This window comes from Mustelus asterias, chromosome 4 (genome assembly GCF_964213995.1).
Source record: "Mustelus asterias chromosome 4, sMusAst1.hap1.1, whole genome shotgun sequence".
Lineage (NCBI taxonomy): Eukaryota > Metazoa > Chordata > Chondrichthyes > Carcharhiniformes > Triakidae > Mustelus > Mustelus asterias.
This window is the reverse complement of record NC_135804.1, coordinates 60,683,658-60,705,353: the sequence shown is the minus strand read 5'-3', so window position 1 is coordinate 60,705,353 and position 21,696 is coordinate 60,683,658. Positions and strand designations below refer to the sequence as shown.

Below are 21,696 nucleotides of genomic sequence, written 5' to 3'. Positions count from 1 at the left end.
AGTCTGTGTAGACTGGATGGACCAAATGGCCACCATCTGCACTGTAGGGATTCTATGGAAAGTCAGGCCCCTACATAGGGTCAACCAGAGATCTAAGCTGGCACATTTGTAGTTGGTATGCATCAGCTACACTTGAGGTGGAGGGATTTAGCACAGCGAAAATAATTGGTCAGGAAAACAGTTAATGAACAGCAGCAGGCTCTCAAAGTTGAGATAATTTCTGTAAAAATTAATTCCCACAAGGAGATTGAACAAGGCATCTAAACTAAAAAAACATCCTGGTGAAACTGCAGGACATTGGAAGGGTGTTAAATGAATACTTCTCTTCAATCTTCACTCAGGGAGAGAAGAACATAGGTACAGAAATTAGGAAAACTGACTGTGAAGAACTTGCAGCGTTTGACATAGGAAATGAGGTATTGGAGACTCTGGACAGGCTTAAAAATGGACAAATCCCCAGGCCCGGATGTACTGTACCTGAGGTTGCTGCGGGAGGCGAGGCAGGAAATTGCAGGGACTCTGACACAAGTTTTTAATTCCTCTTTGACCACAGGGGAAGTGCCAGAAGACTGGAATGACTAATATGGTTCTAAGGGTGGTAGAGATAAACCAGGAAATTACCGGTGAGTCTCATCAGTGGTAAGGAAACTATTGGAGAAAATTCTGGAGGAGAGAATTAATAGCCATTTGGAAAGGCATAGGTTAACCAGGAATAGTCAGCATGGGTTTAACAGAGGGAGGTCATCCCAAATTTGCTAAGAGTTTTTCGTAAATGTGATCAAATGCATGCATGAAGGAAGTTCAGTTGATGTAGGTAATATGGATTTTAGCAAAGCCTTTGACAAGGGCCCACATGGGAGACTGAGAAAGCTAAAGCACAGAATTCTGGAACAAAAAGCTCCGAAGGGTCATCCTGACTCAAAACGTTGGCTCTATTCTCTCTCCACAGATGCTATCAGACCTGCTGAGATTTTCCAGCTTTCTGTTCTCATTTCAGATTCCAGCATCCGCAGTATTTTGCCTTCATCTTGGAATTCAGGGAAACTTGGTGAGATGGATCAGAAACTGGCTTAGTAATAGGACACAAAGGGTAGTGGCAGAAGGCTGTTCATGTGACTGGAGGCAGACGTTCAGTGATGTATCACGAGGATCAGTATACATAAATGATATACATGAAAATGTGGGGGGAATGTTAAGCAAGTTAGCAGACGATACCAAGATTTCTAGAGTGGCTAATAGAGAGGATGTTCGTAGGTTACAGGAAGATATAGGTGGGTTGGTCAGATGGGCTGAGCAGCAGATGGTATTTAATCCTGATAAGTGCAAGGTGATGCACTTTGGAAGAAGCAGCAAGACCAGGGAGTATTCAATGAATGGTAGGGCACTGGGAAGCACAGAGGAACAGATGGATCTCAGGGCTTCACAGATCCCTCATGTCGGCAGAGCACATGAATAGGTTAAGTGGTATATAGGACACTTGCTTTTATCAGTTGTGGCATAGAGTACAAGAGCAAGGAGGTAATATTGGAGTTGTACAGTGTGTTGGTTAGATCACAGCTGAAGTACTGCATGCAGTTCTGGTCACCTAACTATAGGAAGGATGAGATTGTACTAGAGGGGGTACAAAGGAAGGTCACCAGGATGTTGCTTGGGATGGAACATTTGAGCTATAACAAGAGACTGGATAGGGTTGGATTGTTTTCTTTAGAGCAGAGAAGGTGGAAGGTTGGGGAGGGGTGGGGTGTGGAGAAGAACAGGACATGATTGAGGTCTATAAGATTTTGAGGGGTATGGACAGTGCGATTAGGGAGCAGCTGTTCCCCTTGGTTTAGGGGTCAAGGGAGGGCACAGTTTTAGGATAAGAGGTAGGAGATTCAGAGGGGATTTGAAAAAAAATGTTTTACACAAGGTGGTGGTGGGAATCTAGAATGCATGGGAAGGTGGAGGAGGCCAGAAACCTTACAACCATTAAAAAATATTTGGACAAGCATTTGAAATTTCATAACATTCAAGGATATGGGACAAGTGCAGGAAAATGGGACTAGCGTGACTTGAGTGGTAGTTATTGTCATTGCAGATCCGATGGCCGAAGGGCCTTTTCTGCACTCTGATTATTTCCACTCAGAGGGATCTGGAGCCCTGAAAAAGGTTGTGGAGACAGAAACTACCGTAAGTGCATGGCTATGAACTAAGATTGGGAAAGTGAAATTGGGCCAAATGGTAAGTGCTGGTTCACATGGATGTGATGGGCTGAATGGTCTCGCTCCTTGCTGTAAATTTATCTGATTTTAACTAGTCCAAAATCAATTGTCAAGAACAGCTAAGTTCTATTGAGAGCAACATGGGTTAATAAGGGACAACCAGCATGGATTTGTTAAAAGGCAGATTATGTCCAAGTTGATCAGAATTATCTGAGGCAACAAGAGAGGATTTGAGTTTATATGTAATGACTTTCAAAATGGCGATATTTTGGAAAATAGAAGTACATGGAATTAAAAAGGGGCAGTCATGCTACACTTTTAAAATGGGGTCTGACCTTAGCTGGAATATTGTGCACAATTCTGTTCTATTTTTTCTACAATATGCGAGTGCCATTGGCTAAGCCAGCATTTGCTGCCCATCCTTAACTGCCCTTTAGGTGGTGGGCAGCCAATTTGAGCCACTGCGGTCCCTGTGGTGTAGGTGTAGCTACATTTCTAGGAGTTCCAGGATTTTGACCCAGTGACAGGAATGGCAATATAGTTCTTCCTCTTTGAAAGGATGGTGTGTGGCTTGGATGGGAACTTGCAGGTGGGGGCATTTCCACGCATCTGCTGCCCCCATCCTTAGATGGTTGAGGTTGTGGGTTTGGAATGTGCTGTCAAAAGTTGCGTTGAGTTGCTGCAATGCATGTTACACAGTACACACTGCTGCCACTATGCCTTGAAGGAGGGAGTGAATTTTTAAAATGGTGAATGGGGTGCAATCAAGCAGCTAGTGTTGTTAGAGTTGCACTCATCCAGGCAAGTGGAGATCCATCACTCCTGACTTGTGCTTTGTAGATGGTGAACATGCTTTGAAGAGTCAGGTGGTGAATTACAGGCCGCAGAATGCTCAGTCTCTTACCTGTTCTTGTAAAATTCTGTGAACTATATTTTCAGGGTGTCAAGGACCTGGAGAGGTCAAAGTGGAAGTTTGCCAGGATGGTATCAGGAATGTGTGTGTTCAGTTATGCAGAGAATATATAGAAGATGGAATTGATCTCCTGAGAGACATTTCATAATCTAGAGGTATTCAAAATTATACCAAGATGGAAAAGCTATTTCTTCTGGCAAATGGACAATTAACTGGAGTGAATTGGAGGAAGGAGAATTTCTTCATAGGAAGGTTAAGATCTGGAGCAGGCTACTTGAGGTGGTGGGATATCAGATTCCATTAGATTTCTCAAGCAGCAACTGAATCGGTTCATCTAAAGAGGACTAATTTACAGAGTAATGGGAAAAATGCTGGGGTATGGCATCAAATTGATGTCATACCCCAGCATAGGACAGCCGAAAGAACCAGGTGTTAAAAGTCAAATGGCCTCCCACACTGCAAAATTCTATTCCATGAAACTGCCATTTAACCGTTTCAGCAGGTGTTCGATTCCATGATGTTGTTTTAAGCGAAAGTTCCCCAATAACAATCAATTTCAAAAACAGATTCAAGTTGTCATTCATCTCATTGTCAATTGCAGGATCATGATTGTATACCTACACAAGAGTCACAGCAATTCATGACCCAGCTTTGACAAAGGGTCATCTGGACTCAGCTCTTTCTCTCCTTACAGATGCTGCTGGACCTGCTGAGATTTTCTAGCATTTTCTCTTTTGGTTTCAGATTCCAGCATCCGCAGTAACTTGCTTTTATCCAGCAATTCAAGATAATTCACCAGATGTCACATAAGGGAGACCACTGCTCGTTCCCCCACTCCTAATCAGTACAGGCAATCAATGCCATGTGCGTTTGTATCTGACAGCATCAGCTATTATTCAGTCTGACGGTAGGCCTATGACATAGCTTAAATTTGACACAACATCCCATTATCATAGTGCAATAGCCCTAAATCAGCCAAGCTCAAACGTGAGCATGGCACAAAAGTATACTGCAGCACAAGTCACCACCTGGAGCGGACAGGGTAGGGCTGATGAGGAAGAAATGTTAATTTAGGTTCTCATGTGAACACCCAGCATTAAGCACTGAATCACAAACCATAGATGACTTAGCTTGTTTAGGTACCAAATTGCATTTGACAAACTGCAAGAATAACTCACCTTTCTTAACAGGTCACATTCACGTTCCTCCAGAGCCTTCTTGTGCCGTGAAGTTACCGCTTTGACTTCTGACCGAATCACTTGAGCTTTCATTTCGACTTGTTCCACCATGGCCCTGACTTTCTCTATACTGAGCTGTAAGAATAGGATGGAGGAGAAATGGAAGTATAATTAGAAGAGCCACTAAATATCTCTCTGCAAATTTACTTTTGAATGTTTGTGAAGAATTTTGGCCAGGAGGGTGGGTGGGGATTACACCAGTCACAAATGTGTGCACAGCAACAGCCACACATTCCAAGAACACCTTATGCTGATAGGTCCTAAACAGTGGGAATCAGAAGTGGCAGCTGCATTTTGCCTCCTCCCAACCCAGGGTAAAACAGCCAGCTAGCTATAGTACCCTACTGCAACATATGGAATCAAACTTCTTTGGCCTGTATGACTCAGCTTTCACAGACGTGGCCAGCTGCATCATTAGGCCATCTTTTATACACAACGGTTTGGACAGTTGTTACATTAATCCCCCATACAATATTAACCAGAAATTTCTACTGCAATTGAAGCTACAGCTATTAATGCAAAACTACTTTGATTCAATGCACAACCAGCTGAATTGAATTCTCAGACTACTTGACACCCAACCAGGTTTTTGGTGTTAAGCCATAGCAGTTTTAGAGAAGGGAGCTACTCAGAACAAACACCAAGAGGATCAAATTCACCCTGGATTAGCCAGGCAGAACTTTATAACATTCAGCGTCAACAGGTATTAGAAGGGAACAGGTTGATTATCTCATTTTACAGCAATCTAGATGAGTACTTAGTTTAATCTAAATATTTTGAATGACAGGCAAGAATGCTTATAGCTGTGGTTTATGCACCATTTGGGAAACCATTTCAGCATTTACAAAATGGAGCCAACATGACAAAAATCTCACTTTGGAACACCATTACAGCACAGGACCTTTCTTCCTTCAAGAGACATCAATAAAATGCCTAGCTATACCACCCACTCTTGACTCATCTTACTTGCTTAGTGCACAAGCAGAATAATGCAGTGCAAGAAAGATAACAGTGGATTCAAGCTATAGCATAAATCAGATTTTAGAAATGTACCCAAAGAAATTTGTGAAAGATAGCTGACTGCATATCACATTCCTTCTAATTCACTCCAATAACATGAAACATCCCAAAATATAATGGGTATTAATTTTCAGTAAAAATAGTTACAACTAGAAAATGGGTTACTTCTCTTTTCTGATTGGGGGACTGATCCTTGATGGCAAGGCTGTTTTGCGCTGGTGAATTTAATCTGAATTGCACAACAAGTTTCTATGGAAGGTTATTTAAAAATCTTTTTAATTTGACATTTTGGCTAGGCAATTGTAAACAACTTCAACCCAAATAGTCCTCTTATCCTTAAATTCTGAGCATAATTTGGTGTTGCTGTTTATGTAGAGAATACAAGGGAAAATAACTGGGATAAAACTATAGAAATATAATACATAAAACACATCTCAGCCTTTTCCCCACGGTTTTCTGCTTCAGAGGGGCAACTCCAGAAATTAAGAGCAACACTTGAAGTGGTGTGTTGTTGGAGGTGCTCCCTTTCAGGTAAGTTAGTAAACTAAAGTGCCTGCCTGTCCAGATTGATGTTAAAGATTTCAAAGCATTTTTCAGGACTATGTCCAAGTCAAAATTGAATCCACAAGTTATCACTGAACAGATTATTCTGATTTTATAAAATTGAAATTAGGTCTTTATTCCTGGAAGACCAAATCAGAATGGATTTTAGATCGAGTAACTGAGTTAATTAAATTTAATGAATGCAAGTTTCCATTATTTCTTTCTTCATTGTATAGTACAAAATTGTACTTTCAAAAGGCATAGCATGCCACAAACAGCATCAGGAAAGTTAGAGCTTATGAAATAAAAGACAGTAGCAACATGGATATGAAATTGTCTGAGTGACAGAAACAGTTGTGAATATAACTCCTCAGGCTGGAGGAAGGTACATAGTGGATCTCTCAGGGACTGTGTTAGGTCCTCTATGTTTGCTTTATATTAATGATCCGGACTTGTGTACAGGACACAATTTCAAAATCTTCAGGTGACAAAACTTGAAAGTATTATGAATTGTTGAGGGCAGTAATAGGCTCCAATAGAGTTGAAGCTGGTGGAATGAGCGAACAAATAGCCATGATATTTCTTCCAGTGACGTATAAAAGGATTAATTTTGGTACATTAAAAGTGAGGCACAATATAAAAGGATGCAATTCTAACGGGTGCAGGAGTAGAGGGACCTGGGGGCATATATGCACAAATCAACCTACCATGCCAGTTTCAAAGTTATAAGCCATATAAGATACGAACTTTATCAATAGGGGCAGAATACAAAAGCAAGTTATGGTAAACATATGTCTAACACTTGTTCCAGTTGAAGCTGAACCAATGTGTCCAGGAAAGTTACGAAGGCATGAGAATGGATTGGACAAACTGGGGTTGATTTCCTTGAAGAGAATGTTGAGGGGAGACTTGATGGAGGTTTGAGGACAAGGTTGACAGAAGGATCAATAAAAAAGGCCACCAATTTAAGGTGGCCATAATGTGGAGATGCTGGTGCTGGACAAGAGAGATCACACAACACCAGGTTATAGTCCAATAAGGTTTATTTGAAATCAAGTTTTCGGAGCGCTGCTCCTTTATCAAGTGAAGTGGAGCGAGGTGCGAGGCACAGAATATATAACCAGACACTAACAGGTAATCAAGAGTGTTGGACGACACTGTCTGTACCTATCCTTTGACACACTTGATTACCTGATAGTATCTGGCTATATATTGTGCCTGCGCACCTCGCTCCACTTCACCTGACGAAGGAACAGTGCTCTGAAAGCTTGTGATTTCAAATAAACCTGTTGGACTATAACCTGGTGTCATGTGATCTCTCAATTTAAGGTGATCTGTAAAAGCAGCATCAAGAGCGCAAAAAAAATATCCTTTTCATGCAATGTGGTTAGGATCTGGGATGCACTGCTCAAGTGTGTGGCAGCAACAGATTTAATCAAAGCCTTCAAGAGAACTGGATAATTATCTGGAGTAAAACATTTGCATGACTATGGGAAGATGTAGATGGGACTGGGTGAATTGTTTTTGAAGGGAGCCAGTCCAGACATGGGCCAAATGGCTCCTTTGTGCTGTAACCACCAATTCTAAAAAACCAACTGTTTGTATGCAATTTGCTCACACCATAATGATGGACACATTATCATTTTTTGCTCAAAAGGCAGCGATGTAGGCTATGGTCAGGTCAGTCACAGCATTTGATATTTCACTCCTCATAGAAGTGAGACCAAGTTTATTACTTCATTTCAGTAGCCCTGGAGCACTATGGTCAAATATCTCCCTCAGGACAACTTGCTTCCACTCCATTTTGATGGGCAAAATAGAAGAACAGGCCCTTCAGCCCACCAAGTCTGTGCCAACACAGATGCCACGACGTGGTCTATATCCCTCTATTCCTTGCCTATTCAGATATCCATCCAGATGCCTCTTGATTATAGAATCTGCTTCCTCCACCTCCTGCAGTGCATTCCAGACATTCACCACCTTCTGAAAAACTTGCCCCTTAGATAAATACAATGCTGATCTGCAGACTCCAGACATGCTCAAAGAGTTGCTCTATTTTTTTTTGCATCCTCTTTCATGCCTCAACTTCATCTGTTTCCAACATGTTCCAATGCAGTTGATGTCTTCCAGAATGAACTGTTTCCATCTTGGTTGGTCACAAGCCAGGGTTTTCCAGGGGGGGTATCAGGGATGTTTGACTTCTGGATGCTTTGAGGACCATGATGTGGATTTCAGATAAAGTTCAGTAATTGGGGAGACCATGCAGACGAAATGATAACAGATGAATGAACACCGCTCCACAATCACCAGACAGGAGCATTCCCTTCCTGTTGGGAAACACTTCAGCAGTCACAGGCATTCAGCCTCTGATCTTCGGGTAAGCATTCTCCAAGGCGGCCTTCACGACACACGACCACACAGAATCGCTGAGCAAAACTTGATAGCCAAGTACCGCACACAAGGATGGTCTCAACCGGGATCTTGGGTTCATGTCACACTATCTGTAACCCCCACGACTTGCCTGGGCTTGCAAAATCTCACTAGCTGTCCTGGCTGGAGACAATAGACATCTCTTTAACCTGTGCTTAACCCTCTCTCCACTCACATTGTCTGCACCTTTAAGACTTGATTACCTGTAAAGACTCACATTCCAACCATTATCTTGTAAATTGAGTTTGTATCTATATATGCCATTTGTGAACTGAATTCCCACTCACCTGATGAAGGGGCAGTGCTCCGAAAACTTGTGGCTTGTGCTACCAAATAAACCTGTTGGACTTTAACCTGGTGTTGAGAGACTTCTTACTGTGCTTTGAGGACACCCTGAATCAATTCCAGTGTCCTCCTGGGAGCTTCCTGTCGTGACCGTAGTCTGGAGTCGGGAGTTTGGTGACAGGCATACGAACATGTCCTCGGAAGCAAAGCTGGTTTTGGGGTGATCAGCATGAGAGTTCAGTTTCTGACTGACCATCTACACAGCACACATGTATTTGCAGAAGGAATAGTTTATTTGCTCTGTAAATTATTTCCGCAACTATGGGTAGTTTGTTGGAGGGGAGGTGCAGTACTGCAGTGAGGAAACGAAAGAGCTGATGCCATAGAACAGCATTTTTTGACCCCAGTCTTCACTGAGATAGGGTCTGTGGCGGCACTGTTGGTGAGGACCAAACTTTGTGCGTCAGCATGGAGTAAGCAGAATAGAATAGTGACAAATGTCTTGAGGACAGTTTTTATGGATTTGGTGTGCATGTTTAAGTCTGTGGGTGCAACTCATAACTCTGGAAAGAGCTCTCTGTTCACTGAAATTAGGCCATAAACTAGGTCTCCTCATTGTTATGCGAGATGAAAACATGATTTCAGAGTGCAACACAAAAGTAATTTCTATATATCACAAACCTCTTGTGCAGGTTAGAATACAGAGCATCAATCTAGAAACACAACTTGGGTTTGGCAGTCAAGCTGTTCTTGTACAGCGAAAATATCAGCATCTACCCAGCAATGTGGAAAGCCACTGTCCACATGAAAAATGTCCTGTCCACAAAAAGGAGTGCAAATCCAACTGGGCCAATTTACTTCCCAATCTTGATTACCAGTCAGCGCTCTCAAGCAGCACTTGTTCAGCATCAACCAGCTCACTGACGTTCAGTTTGGGTTCCACCAGGCCCACTCAGCTCCTGGACCTTATTATAGTCTTGGTCCAAACATCGACGGAAGAGCTGAACTCCAGAACTGATGTAGGAGTGACTGTGCTTGACATCAAGGCAGCACTTGACCAAGAATGGCATCAAGGAACCCTAGCAAAACTGACGTAAAGGCAAAATACTGCGGATGCTGGAGTCAAACAAAAACAGAAAATGCTGGAGAAACTCAGCAGGTCTGACTGACGAAGAGTTATTCTGACTGGAAACATTGGCTCTATTCTCTCTCCACAGATGCTGTCAGACCTGTGTACCATCTACAAGATGCACTACAGCAACAAGGATCCTTCAACAGCACCTTCTAAACCCATGATCCTATAAGAGAGGTTTAAAATAACGTAGGACTAAAAGACTAAATGAATCAAAGTAGATTAATTTAGAGTGAAGTCACAAAATGCTTGGAATATATTTTACAAAGGTACTGTTTACATAGAGACATATAACCACTGTTAGAGAACTTAAACATGTATTTTTGAAAACATTATATTCTGTATTAAAAGCTTCGTCAATAGCACAACGCTCCAAGGCATGATGGGATGTAGTCAAATAAAAGGAACCACATTCTTCAGAACACTACAGCTACTGAGTGAAAGGGAAAAAGCAATTCTTATCAGTGTCTCTGGATGGTTGTAGTGAATAAGAGTTTCACTAGCTAATGAGAGTGCAAGAAAACTCAGACAGGCCAAATGAATAGACCATACATCACACAAGATAAGGAAAAGTCTCAAAGTCCACAAACTCACGTATTCAAATGCTGTCAGAGGATAAATGTTATTGGTCAAGGTAAATAACCCATATTAATAACGATTGGCTCACACCCGGCTGGGGTGAGCAGGAAGGGCAGGCAAATGACTTTTGAAAACTATAATTGTAATACTGTGATGTACTTTGAGTGATTTGGGAATGCCACCAAAACCGCTCCTCTTCATGCGTTGAATCAAGCTTGGGAAATAAACATCTTTAATCAGGATAGTGTCTCCGCAAGTCTTTGTATTAACTTAACTAGCTCAATGCTTAGTTTCTGAAAAAAGCTTCAACAGGTCCCTACCACTTAAAAAGGACGTGGATAGATGGGTGGGAACACCACAACCTTCTGTTGTTGGGTAAACATCCTAGAATTTCCTTCCTAAAGCACTGTGGCTGTTTGTAGAACACATGGATTACAGTGGTTCAAGAAAGCACAACACCATCTTAAAGGATAATTAGGCATGGGCAATAAATGTTGGCCTAGCCGGCGATACCCCATATCCCATGAACTAATAAAAAAAATTTGTTGGCAATGAGCTCAGACATGCTACATTATGAGAATGCCACAAACTACAAAACGGTACATCATACTCCAAGCATTTGTGGGGAAGGTAGAATTGTCCCACAACTTATATAGATGAATATATACCAGCCACTTTAACCAAAACACATCACCCCCAACTATTAAGAAATAAGAATAGATCATACCAGGCCCTTGAACTTGCACCACCATCCAGCTTTTAATTCCGCTCCTTGGTGCCACACTATCCTCATATTCCTCTATTTCTTTGGTATTCAAAAATCTATTGATCGGTCATAGCCTAGAGGGTGGTTCTGTTCAATTCTGATCCCCTCAAGTAAAATTACTGCACAAGGTTCATAGAGAAAAAGACACTCAAAACAGTCTTCAATGGGTAACATTTTCAGACTTTAAAAAAAAACATGATTTTGAGTACACCGCTAATCAAAATGATTTATTCAAATATACAGAAGAGCACCATAAATCAATTGGCAAGTGAAGGCAGCTGTCCATACAGCATCAAGTGAACTGCAGAAGTGCACAGTTTAACACTGCAGACATGCACCAATTCCAAAATAGTAGCAATCCTGAAAAAGGGAAATGCATACAAACCATGTCATAAGATAATATTCACTTGGTGCCCAGAAGAGGTTGGACCACAATGTAGGCTCTTTGCAAACAATGAATGGAAGAGAATGACCAGAGTAGGAACAGGAAAACTACAATTTATATTTGAACTCAAAAATGATAACTTCATAGAAATGTTTTGCAAGTCCCCCTTTCCATGTTAAATATTTTCTTCCATGCAAAAGTACAATTTTATCAATGGATCTTCAGATGATTTAAACAAGCTAATTCTTTTTTTTATTAAACCCAGAGTAAAAGAAAACTTCAGTAGAGATAACACATTCTGATGCTACTTGGAACAATAGAATTTGGTTGAAGGAAAGAAAATCTGTACTGGTCATTTGTTAGTAAAGCAAGCTTTAACACTATGGTCTCTTCAATCAGAATAACCTGGTCATACACTTAATGGCCATTAAGACAAGCAAGCAGAGAGGTTGTCAATATTCGTAGCTTTCAGAAGCATTGGCATTAAGCCACTTTGTTCAGGAATGAAGTAGTAAAACTATTCATTGCATCTGATCTCTTCCTTCATTTAAACTCAGTACTTTGAAGTAACTCCAGCAAAAAAAACATTGATAGCATCTAGCGTCGAGAACAGGAGACAAATCGTTAAGAATCTGTCTTGCCTCAGCATGTGAGCAGTACTGTCTCGACTGTGGTCCATAATATGAGATTTCAACCAGAGCCTGGAAGTCCAGTTCAAGGCTCAACATTGGAACATTCCATTTTGCTGTGACTAATTCAAAAATGACTACATGGAGACCAAGATGATAACCACAGCTAAGCATTCAAATTTAATTGCAATTCTCCCTTTGTGAACTCCAATACTTTTGGCGTCTGTTTTGGATATTTTGCAATCTCAGTCACACAACACTCACCCAATCCTAGTTTTGGCCAGGGAGTACAAAAAAAATCTTCATCTGGAATCAATGAGATTTTTGTCATTCTTTCACATGATATAAACACACTGCCAAGCCCAGCAATTGTTGGCCACTCCTAATTGCCCTTAAGATGGTGGGTGGCAAGCTGCTTTCATAGAATGCCTACAGTACAGAAAGAGGTCATTTGGCCCATCGAGCCTTATCCCCGCTACCCCACACATTTACCCCGCTAATCCCTCTAACATGTACATCCCAGGACACTAAGGGGCAATTTTGCATGGCCAATCAACGTAACCCGCACATCTTTGGGAGGAAACTGGAGCACCTGGAGGAAACCCACGCAGACACAGGGAGAATGGTGCAAACTTCACATAGACAGTGGCCCGAGCAAGAAATCGAACCCAGGTCCTTGGAGCTGTGAGGCAACAGTGTTAACCATTGTGCCACCATGCCGCCCTTTCTTGGTCCATTGCAGTTCATCTGGCAGTTAGGAAGGGACAAGGACCTACGTCAATGACCACATTACATTTCCATTACATAATTCTAAACTTGTTTGAGTTGTAAAATGAAATTTTTCTTGTGGAACTAATCTCTCAAACATTTCAACTTTATAACCGGGAGCAAAGTGGGCGATGGTGCTGAAGCATTCCATTGATTAGAAATTGCAGATCAAAATTTAGAATCCTCAAGAACTCGGATTAATTCCAGGACATACCAAACCAGCAACAGCAATCCTAGGATGATCAGGGAGTTTATATTTTCTACTGATGGGACACGGGCTGGTCACCTCCAAAGTCTTTTCAGAATCCTTTTTGTTTCAATGTCCTGATAGAGAGGGGGGGGGGGGGGGGGGGGGAGTTTGTATCCTTTTCAAAATAACAGGCAAAGAAAGAGGTCCTGACATCTGCTAACATGAACAAATTTAAACAGATAATTTTCAAGTAGTCTCCCAGCTAACCTCAACAACAATCGTGGCTATCCTGCTGACACACAGGCCAGGAGCAATCACTGGTAGTAAAACCCTTCTCACTCAATCACCTACACAAACCCTTTAGGTAATTGCTGACTCAGGAATTCCATACCACAAACATCTAAGCTGCTTGCCAAAGGAAACCTAGGCTTTTATGGAGAGATTAACTCACAGGCCAGCTGAAACCAGCTGCCTCAATTTATCTGCAGGATGCTATTCTTCAAAGCAGCCAAGAGACGAGTGGGAATCTTTTTAAAACAAGAAAGCATGTACAGAAATCTGGGTGCGTCCCCATCCATCTTGTGTAATACTTCCACATCATTCCAGCCACCAGGAAAAACCTCCTCTTTCTGATGTAATGTCCACGTGCACAGCTAGTTACAAGAACAACTTTATTAGTTGCACGTTAGTGTTTCATACCAATTTTCTACATCTACGGCAGCCTTTCACAGCACAAGCCCATTTAGGGTCAAGTCTTAGGGTTTAGTCTTTAGACTTGACATTAACCTACACTAGCTTATCTGCCCAAATTATGCTACAAGGAATGACTCACATCTAGTCCCATTACAAAGTGTGTTTCAGCTTTCCATCCACAATAGCAAGAGGGTAAGCAGGAGACTTGTTCCTCTGAAATAGGACTTGTACTCAGATAGCCACCTCCCACCTCCTTTTTCCAAAATCGCAGCTTATTTCAAAAGTGGACATCTGAAAATAAAAATGTGCCAAAGTCGCACATGCCTTAATGATTACCAAGTCTACTAACAGGCAAGAATTAGGGAAGTCTACTAACAGGCAAGAATTAGGGAAGTTTCTCTGGGTTGTTAGATTGTGAGACAACACTTCAAAAATTCCAGTTCAATCCTTGCATGATAGTTTTCTATGTCAGCCAACACAGCAATCAAGCTCCTATGAAAACTCCAATTCACAGCCACAACTCTTTGCTCTGAAGCCAAGGAATATAGAACTCTTAAGATGGTTTTGAGTCAGCTCTATGTTTGGAGTCATTTGAAAGGAGCTCAGGTTCACAGGGTACTTTGCAACTGAAAACAGGGTGGTGCTGGGCTCCATCTGATGAGAGTTTATACAGCAAGTACAGAGAGTTAGATTTATAATTTTAATTGTTTAACTGACACAGCATTCACAATCACAAACCATGGTCAACGGTTGACTTTCTGTTCAACACTGATGAGAAATACAGCCGTTTCTGGATAGTAGAATTGAGATGTGGTCATCTCTTGATGTTTCTTTTAATACATCTCAAAGGCTGCTTGAATGTTTTTGTGGACAGCTTGGCAAAAACAGGCTCAAGATGGTGCATTGATTGGCAGAATCACTGACAACCCATGGACAGGTGGGTTCTATTGACTTGAAGGTGTGGAATGTTGCCCATTCTCCCACAAAATATAAACCAGAGAAATGGCCATTTAAACTGCATCATCTTGGTTTCTGAAGTTTCAGTGGCAGATTGGGAAAATCCCAGGGAAAGTTCTATCCATGTTTAGATTAGAGTGCTTCAACTTTGCAGAGAGCAGCCAGAGTAGAATGTACTGACCAGAAGATCGGAGTCAATTCTAAGACTAAGCTATATTAAACAGTACAAAAAGAATTGTGTGTTTTAACATCCCTTCTCCAGAGAAAAATAATTGTGGTATTTTGTTGCATCAAGGAGAACAGACATGCACGATCCACTTATGATTCATCTTATGTAAATAAAAAACAGCTCAGTCTCTGTCTACTAAGACGTGTATTTCAAAGAAAGCAGCATATGATCCATTCCAGCAGCCAATGTACAAAGCAAGGTTCCTGAGTAATGATTCTTGGGTCCTGCCATTATTTACCCAGATAATGGGCAATAAAGGCTGCACGTTGAATCATAGAACATATGAAGTCTGCTTACTGGAATGACTTTGGAACTTGAGCAAGTATAAGACCAAAAACACAACAGTCTTGATCGCTATGTGGACATCTCATTAGAAATGCGCCTTCTGATACCAGAAATATGACATTAGGCTTGGCTGTGACAATCTCCCAGACCATTACAGGATGGTCTTTGCCCCTGCTCATATGTTAGGTCACTTTTAGGTGTACTGAAAAGCAGATTCAATTCGAAGACCATCCCTCAGCTGGAAAAAGAATTTGAATCTTCTGAGTCCCATTATTTCAGCAAAGCTTATTTGAAGCACTGATATATTGCAGAAATTAGTTGGGGGAGAGAGTTACAGAAGTCACAGAAGTCAGATCAGGTTCAGCCCGAGTTGCAGATATTAGACATCAGCACAGCTCCTTTGACCAACTTCGTCACTATAGGTTGTTCATCTTTAGGGGATTGCATGAGCAGAACAATCTTTCTTTTCACCAACTTGCAACTTCATATTCTCTATTTTGGAACAACGTACAGTTCAATTTATTCAAATGGCAGGTAAGATATTAAATCAAAATAAAATTACTTGCAATTTTATTTGAGGCTTAAAATATTCAACTAAAATCATAAACAGCCAAGTACATTCCATTTCAACTGCTGGCACTTAAAATTTACAGATTTACTAACCTTTTAAACACTGACTGTGTAACCAGATACAAATTCCTTACAGCAGTTATAACCAAGTTTATGTCTCATTAGGATCCTTCACAAGATCCATTACTTGGCAAATTTCCCACTTTCCCATTTTTCTCCAAAGCTTAGTCTGCTCTCCTCTGCTACTAACAGCAGGAATATAGCCCAGGAAAATAAATGTAGTGCTTATACTTGGTTTTCCTCCCATCTTTAGCCTGTGCTTAATGCTCCCTCCACTTACATTGTCTGTATCTTTAAGACCTGGTTGGCTGTAGAGATTCACATTTTAATCAGTATTCTGTAACTTGATTTTGTGTCTCTGCATGCCCTGTATGAGAGCAGATATCCACTCCATCTGACGAAGGGGCAGCGCTCCGAAAGCTAATGGCATTTGCTACCAAATAAACCTGTTGGACTTTAACCTGTTGTTAAAACTCTTACTGTGTTTACCCCAGTCCAACGCCGGCATCTCCACATCATTTCCTCCCATCACCCAGCAGCTGATTCACATAAAAATGTGGCACCTCAAATTGAGGGAGTTTACCAAGACATTGCCACCCCACCCACAGGAAGGTGTTTTTAATGCAGCAAAAGAATCATGCCCACATCATATATTACAGCATAGCTCACGAGGACTGCAAATATAATCCAGCCTCTCCATTTAAATGGTGTTTAGAATTCCAGTTAGGCTGTTTTGGACTCAGAAAAAACGGCCCCAATAGATGTGAAATTGAAAACTCAAAGTATAGGATCTCAGTCTTTAAAATAAATCACAGCAGTCCAATTTAGATTATAAAGGAGGACAATTGTGGGCACGTGAAATTAAGCCACGGCTGTTCAGTTACTGCAGTTACATCCTGACAGTGGAACGTTTCCCAGGCTGACAGAATCCATTTTCCAATTATGTATCTATTTATTATGAATCTAGAGAGTGATTGAATCTTGTGAAAGTTCATAGAATCATAGAAACCCTACAGTGCAGAAAGAGGCCATTTGGTCCATCGAGTCTGCACCGACCATAATCCCACCCAGGCCCTAACCCCATATCCCTACATATTTACCCGCTAATTCCTCTAATCTACACATCTCAGGACACTAAGGGACAATTTTTTAGCATGGCCAATCAACCTAACCCGCACATCTTTGGACTGTGGGAGGAAACCGGAGCACTTGGAGGAAACCCACGCAGACACGAGGAGAATGTGCAAACTCCACACAGACAGTGACCCAAGCCGGGAATCGAACCCAGGTCCCTGGTGCTGTGAAGCAGCAGTGCTAACCACTGTGCCACCCACAATGTTATACAATAGTTATACAAACTAATTTATGTACATTATATACATATACCTGTGCATAATACAAGTACTATAAATTGTCACCATCTCACCAAAATAAGTGAAATAAATTGTAGATTCAGGCATTAAATGAAGATACAAGCACATCTATCATGCTTCATTCGCAATATATCTTCTTCTAAAGGATGGAGTTAAATACCTCACTTGTCTCCATTATTTGAGTGCAATTTGCCCAACCAGCCAAGCTAACTGTGGGACAGGCAAAAACACTGACCCTGGAAGACAGCTCAAAATTTACTGTAAAGTTCACTAGATAATAAATCCTATGAACCCTGACTGTATGGTGCCCAAGAAGTCTCAGAACCGGGAATCCAAAGTTACTAACTGCTGACCCAACTTATTAAGCATAGAACAAGGAGATCAAACCTGGGCTTCTGCAATCTGCATGCCTCTGTACTACACCAGATGTACACTCTGAACAAATGAGTCATCAGGGAGTAAACTAAGATTCAGAGGGGGATGGAGGTGTTAGAATATCGGAAGTATATTTTATGAAAAAATTCTCAACAGTTTTTTGTTTATCAGGGGATGTTAATTTCTCAGCTTTTTGGACTCATAAGGTTTAATTCACTAGGTCATGTTTTGAACTAAATGCACAAGCAAGGGTATTGCATCAATGGAGTAGCCAAAAAAAGCTTACTGCAACTAAAATTTCTTCAATTAACAAAAGAAATTCCACCCCCACCCCAAATACTCTCTCATTAGACTACATTTCGGAAAAAGGAATTTCCTGCTCTATTAGGCGCTAAGTACAAAGTGGCAGCTTCCTGATGAACACAAACAGCCAATACTGAAGAAGGTTGAGCAGAGCAAGTCAGTGACAATCAATCCTTAATACTTCTGCAAGCACTAAATATGGCTTATGTTTTAGGGAATGGTCTTTCTGCATGTTGCAGAAACCTCCTTCTATACCAGAGAAGAAACCACTGATCCGTTGCAAATTGTGCACTCAGCAACTGGGTAGAATACATCCCAACTCATTGATAATGGCTCTGGTCCCAGCTTAAGAGGCATATATTGAATTTCCTACAATTACCCCAAGGTCCAAAATTACAACCAAAATGTTGGGTGCAGTATAATTTTTCTGGCATTACAATGAAATTTTAATCATTTTTAAACCCTGTGTCTTTTAATACCTTATGGTATCAGTGCAAATCAAATTAAAGATCGAACAGCTTCCACATCTTACATGCTGTTAAATACGTTGTGCAAATGTTTATGTTCCAGCAAGTGCAGTGATTGGCAGGAAATTAAAGTGCAAATTGAAATTAGCAAAATGGGTGCAACCTCCATAGAAAACCATTGTGCATCCTTTGAGCTACATCCAAATAAGGACGGCAGCATTGTATCATCTCGAACAAAATGATATACAACACAGCAATAACCGAATAGGAAAAGCTTCACTAAAATACTTAATTTACCCTAAATCTTAACCCTCCAACAATTCACAATGTCCAAATGCAGGAGGTAATGTTTGTCTAGCGGGACAGGAGCAGAGTGTGGTCAAGCAAACAGAAAGCAAGGTTCATGCTCTAACAAGTAACCATTGATCCTGGTGAAATTGTGCACTAACAAAGGGTTTTAAAGACAAGATTAGGATGCTATACAATGACACTACACCTACTGTGGAGGAATAATCTTTCATATGTGCAAGGCATCAGAGTATTTACCACTCCCAAGGCACAGTACATCATTTTAGTCACCTTCAGAAAAGATGACAGGATTGCAGGCATTAAAAACTGCTGTAATGATAGCTGATGGTTCCTTTTTGAAAAAAACAAAGTCAGCCACATCACTCCTGGAAAGATGCACGTTTCAAATTTCCAGAGAATGCAAACCTAATTTTGTTTTAAAACTCAATTGCAAGTACTCTTAACACCCCTACAAACAAGCAATATCCAGCGTATGCTAATGATTTTCCCACACCAGGTATGTTCAAGCAGGACAAAAGGTTTGGGTATCCTGCAAGCAGCATTTAAATAGCAGCACAAAATGAATATAATTCCAGAGCAAGCACTCATTCGCTTTGAAATCACAGGAGCAAAAAAAATCAGTGCTGCACAACATCTACACAGATGTACTTACCTGAAGCTCACACTCCTGTAACAGCCATTCAGCTGGGTGTGAACACATGATAAACAAATTATTGATATGGTAGCTGCCAAAATCCAAGAAATGTTCAGGATGCAGTTAAAGTGGCTTTTAATATTAACTGCATATCACCTGAAGCATTTAAATACATTTAGGCGTTGGCAATAGATAGGAGGTGCACAATATGTAGTGTGTACCTGGAAATATTTGCTTCTAAGTGTACAAATACTAGACTTCAATTCAACCTTTCACTGCTTGTTTACATTCTAACATTTGAAACCCTGTTATGACATTCAGCAAATTGATAGCTGAGCTATACAAAAGGTCAGAGGTTCAAACACTAGTCTGAGTTCAGGTAATTGACCTCAGCTAGCTGTGCTAAAACCGACCTCATCATTCTTTGTGCTAAGATGAGAACGAATCATTGGTCACAGATTTAGCATCTAAACACAACTATATAGGCCTTTACCAGAGGTGTGCATGTTCGATCACTACAACATAATTAATTAGTCAACTTGGGGGAAAAGGAGTGAGCAAGTGAAAACTGAAGTTGCAATGTAGCCCATTTTGGCAGCACACACTCTGGGCATGTGAATAGTTCCTTAGAGTGATGTACAGGAGGATGAAAAAAATGCATGTTCTGTTTGGACTTAGACATGAGTTGGAAGCAACCCAAAAACTTCTTAGGCTGGTAAGATGCTCAGGAATTAATGTGGATCTCCTGCTCTTCAAATACACAATTTGGATATGCAGTTATAAATTTGCTGATAAACTAACTTTCAACAGCAACAGTCTGTGAAACAGTCACATTGTGCTAGTTCTCTGAAGAAGCAATTTAACTGTGCCATTCCCCCTACTTCTACCTAAAATACTGCATTCTTCCTTTTCAGCTAATAATTCAATTCCCTTTTGTATGCCTCAACAGACCCTACTTCCACCAGACTGACAGTGCATTCCAAAGCCCAAATACTGACTGTGAAAACGTTTTTCCGCATGTCGCCATTGATTTTTCTGCTAACTACCTTCAATGTGTGCCCTCTAGTTCTCATTTTTTCCAACAGGAATAGTTACTCTACATCCAGTCAGTCCACACCCATGTCGAAGATTTTGAATGCCTCTATCAAATCTCCTCTTAACCTATTCTTGAAGGAAAACAATCCCAGCTTCTCCAATATTTCTAGATAACTTTAATTCCTCACCCCTAGAAGCATTACTCTGAATTTGTGCACTCTAATGCCTTCATATCCTTCCTGAAGTGTGGTGACCAGAACTGAACACAATACTCCAGTTGAGGGAGAACTGGTGTTTCATACAAATTTAGCACAACTTCCTTGCTATATATATATATATAAAAAAAACCCAGGTCCCTTGGTGCCTGCACCCCCCTTCAGAATTGTACCCTTATTTTCAAAGTCTACATTCTTTCTAGCAAAATGTATTACTTCACACTTTTTTTTGCATTAAATTTCATCTGCCATTTGTTCACACATTTCCCCTACAGCTTGTATTCTTTTGAAATGCTATACTACCCTCGGTTCACAATATGTAGTTTTGAGCCATCTACAAATTTTGAAATTGAGTTCTTCAAACCAATGCCTAGGTCAGTGGTCCTTACGGCAATGCTTGGAGAACTCTGTTACAAACATTACTCCAGTCTGAAAACAATCAACTTCTATTACCATTTCCTATGTTGCTACTGTCCCTTTTGTTTTACGAGCTCTAGCTTTGCTCAAGTCCGATGTGTTGCACAGTAAAAGCCTTTTTCTAAGTCCACGTACACCACATCAGCAGCAGAATCATCAACCCTCAGTTACCTCAAAAAATTCAATCAAGTTTGCTAACACAATTTGCCTTTAATAAATCCATGCTGGCTTTCCTTAATTAACCTGCATTTGCCCATGTGATTATTATTTAGCGATTATCATCGCCATCAAGACCCACAGAAACCTGTGCAAAGATAAATAGGGAACAAAATTAGGAGCATTGCAAGAGCATAATAAAAGAAAGGTGACATCACACCATACACTGAGGCAAGTTTATTGGCTCCTAAGAGGGGGTGGATTTGAAAAATGAAGGGTAAATGTTAACAGTGTGAATGGTACTGTTAATTGCAATGATCAGTGCTAAGACCTCAGCTGTAATGAAGATTTTAATCTTCGTGGCCAACTGGGAATTACTGTGGGGATAATCTGTACATATACTGAGGACATTTACTGAAGTATTTTAAAAGGTCTTTTCTTCAGAAGCTGAGGAAACACACAAGGGAAAAGGCAAAAGTGGAGGTAATAAGCTGAGAAATATAATTGAAGTCTTGTGACTCATGAAGTTAAACTGAAAC

At 40.8% G+C, this 21,696-nt stretch overlaps 1 protein-coding gene across 1 annotated transcript in view; it reads right to left on the bottom strand.

Annotated features, from left to right (window-relative positions):
* trim71 (tripartite motif containing 71, E3 ubiquitin protein ligase) overlaps positions 1–21,696 on the bottom strand; it is a 58,484-nt gene that overhangs the window by 9,806 nt on the left and 26,982 nt on the right. Inside the window, exon 3 of the mRNA XM_078211132.1 lies at positions 4,293–4,427. Coding sequence (XP_078067258.1) covers positions 4,293–4,427 — 135 coding nt within the window. The remainder of the gene's footprint in view (positions 1–4,292; positions 4,428–21,696) is intronic.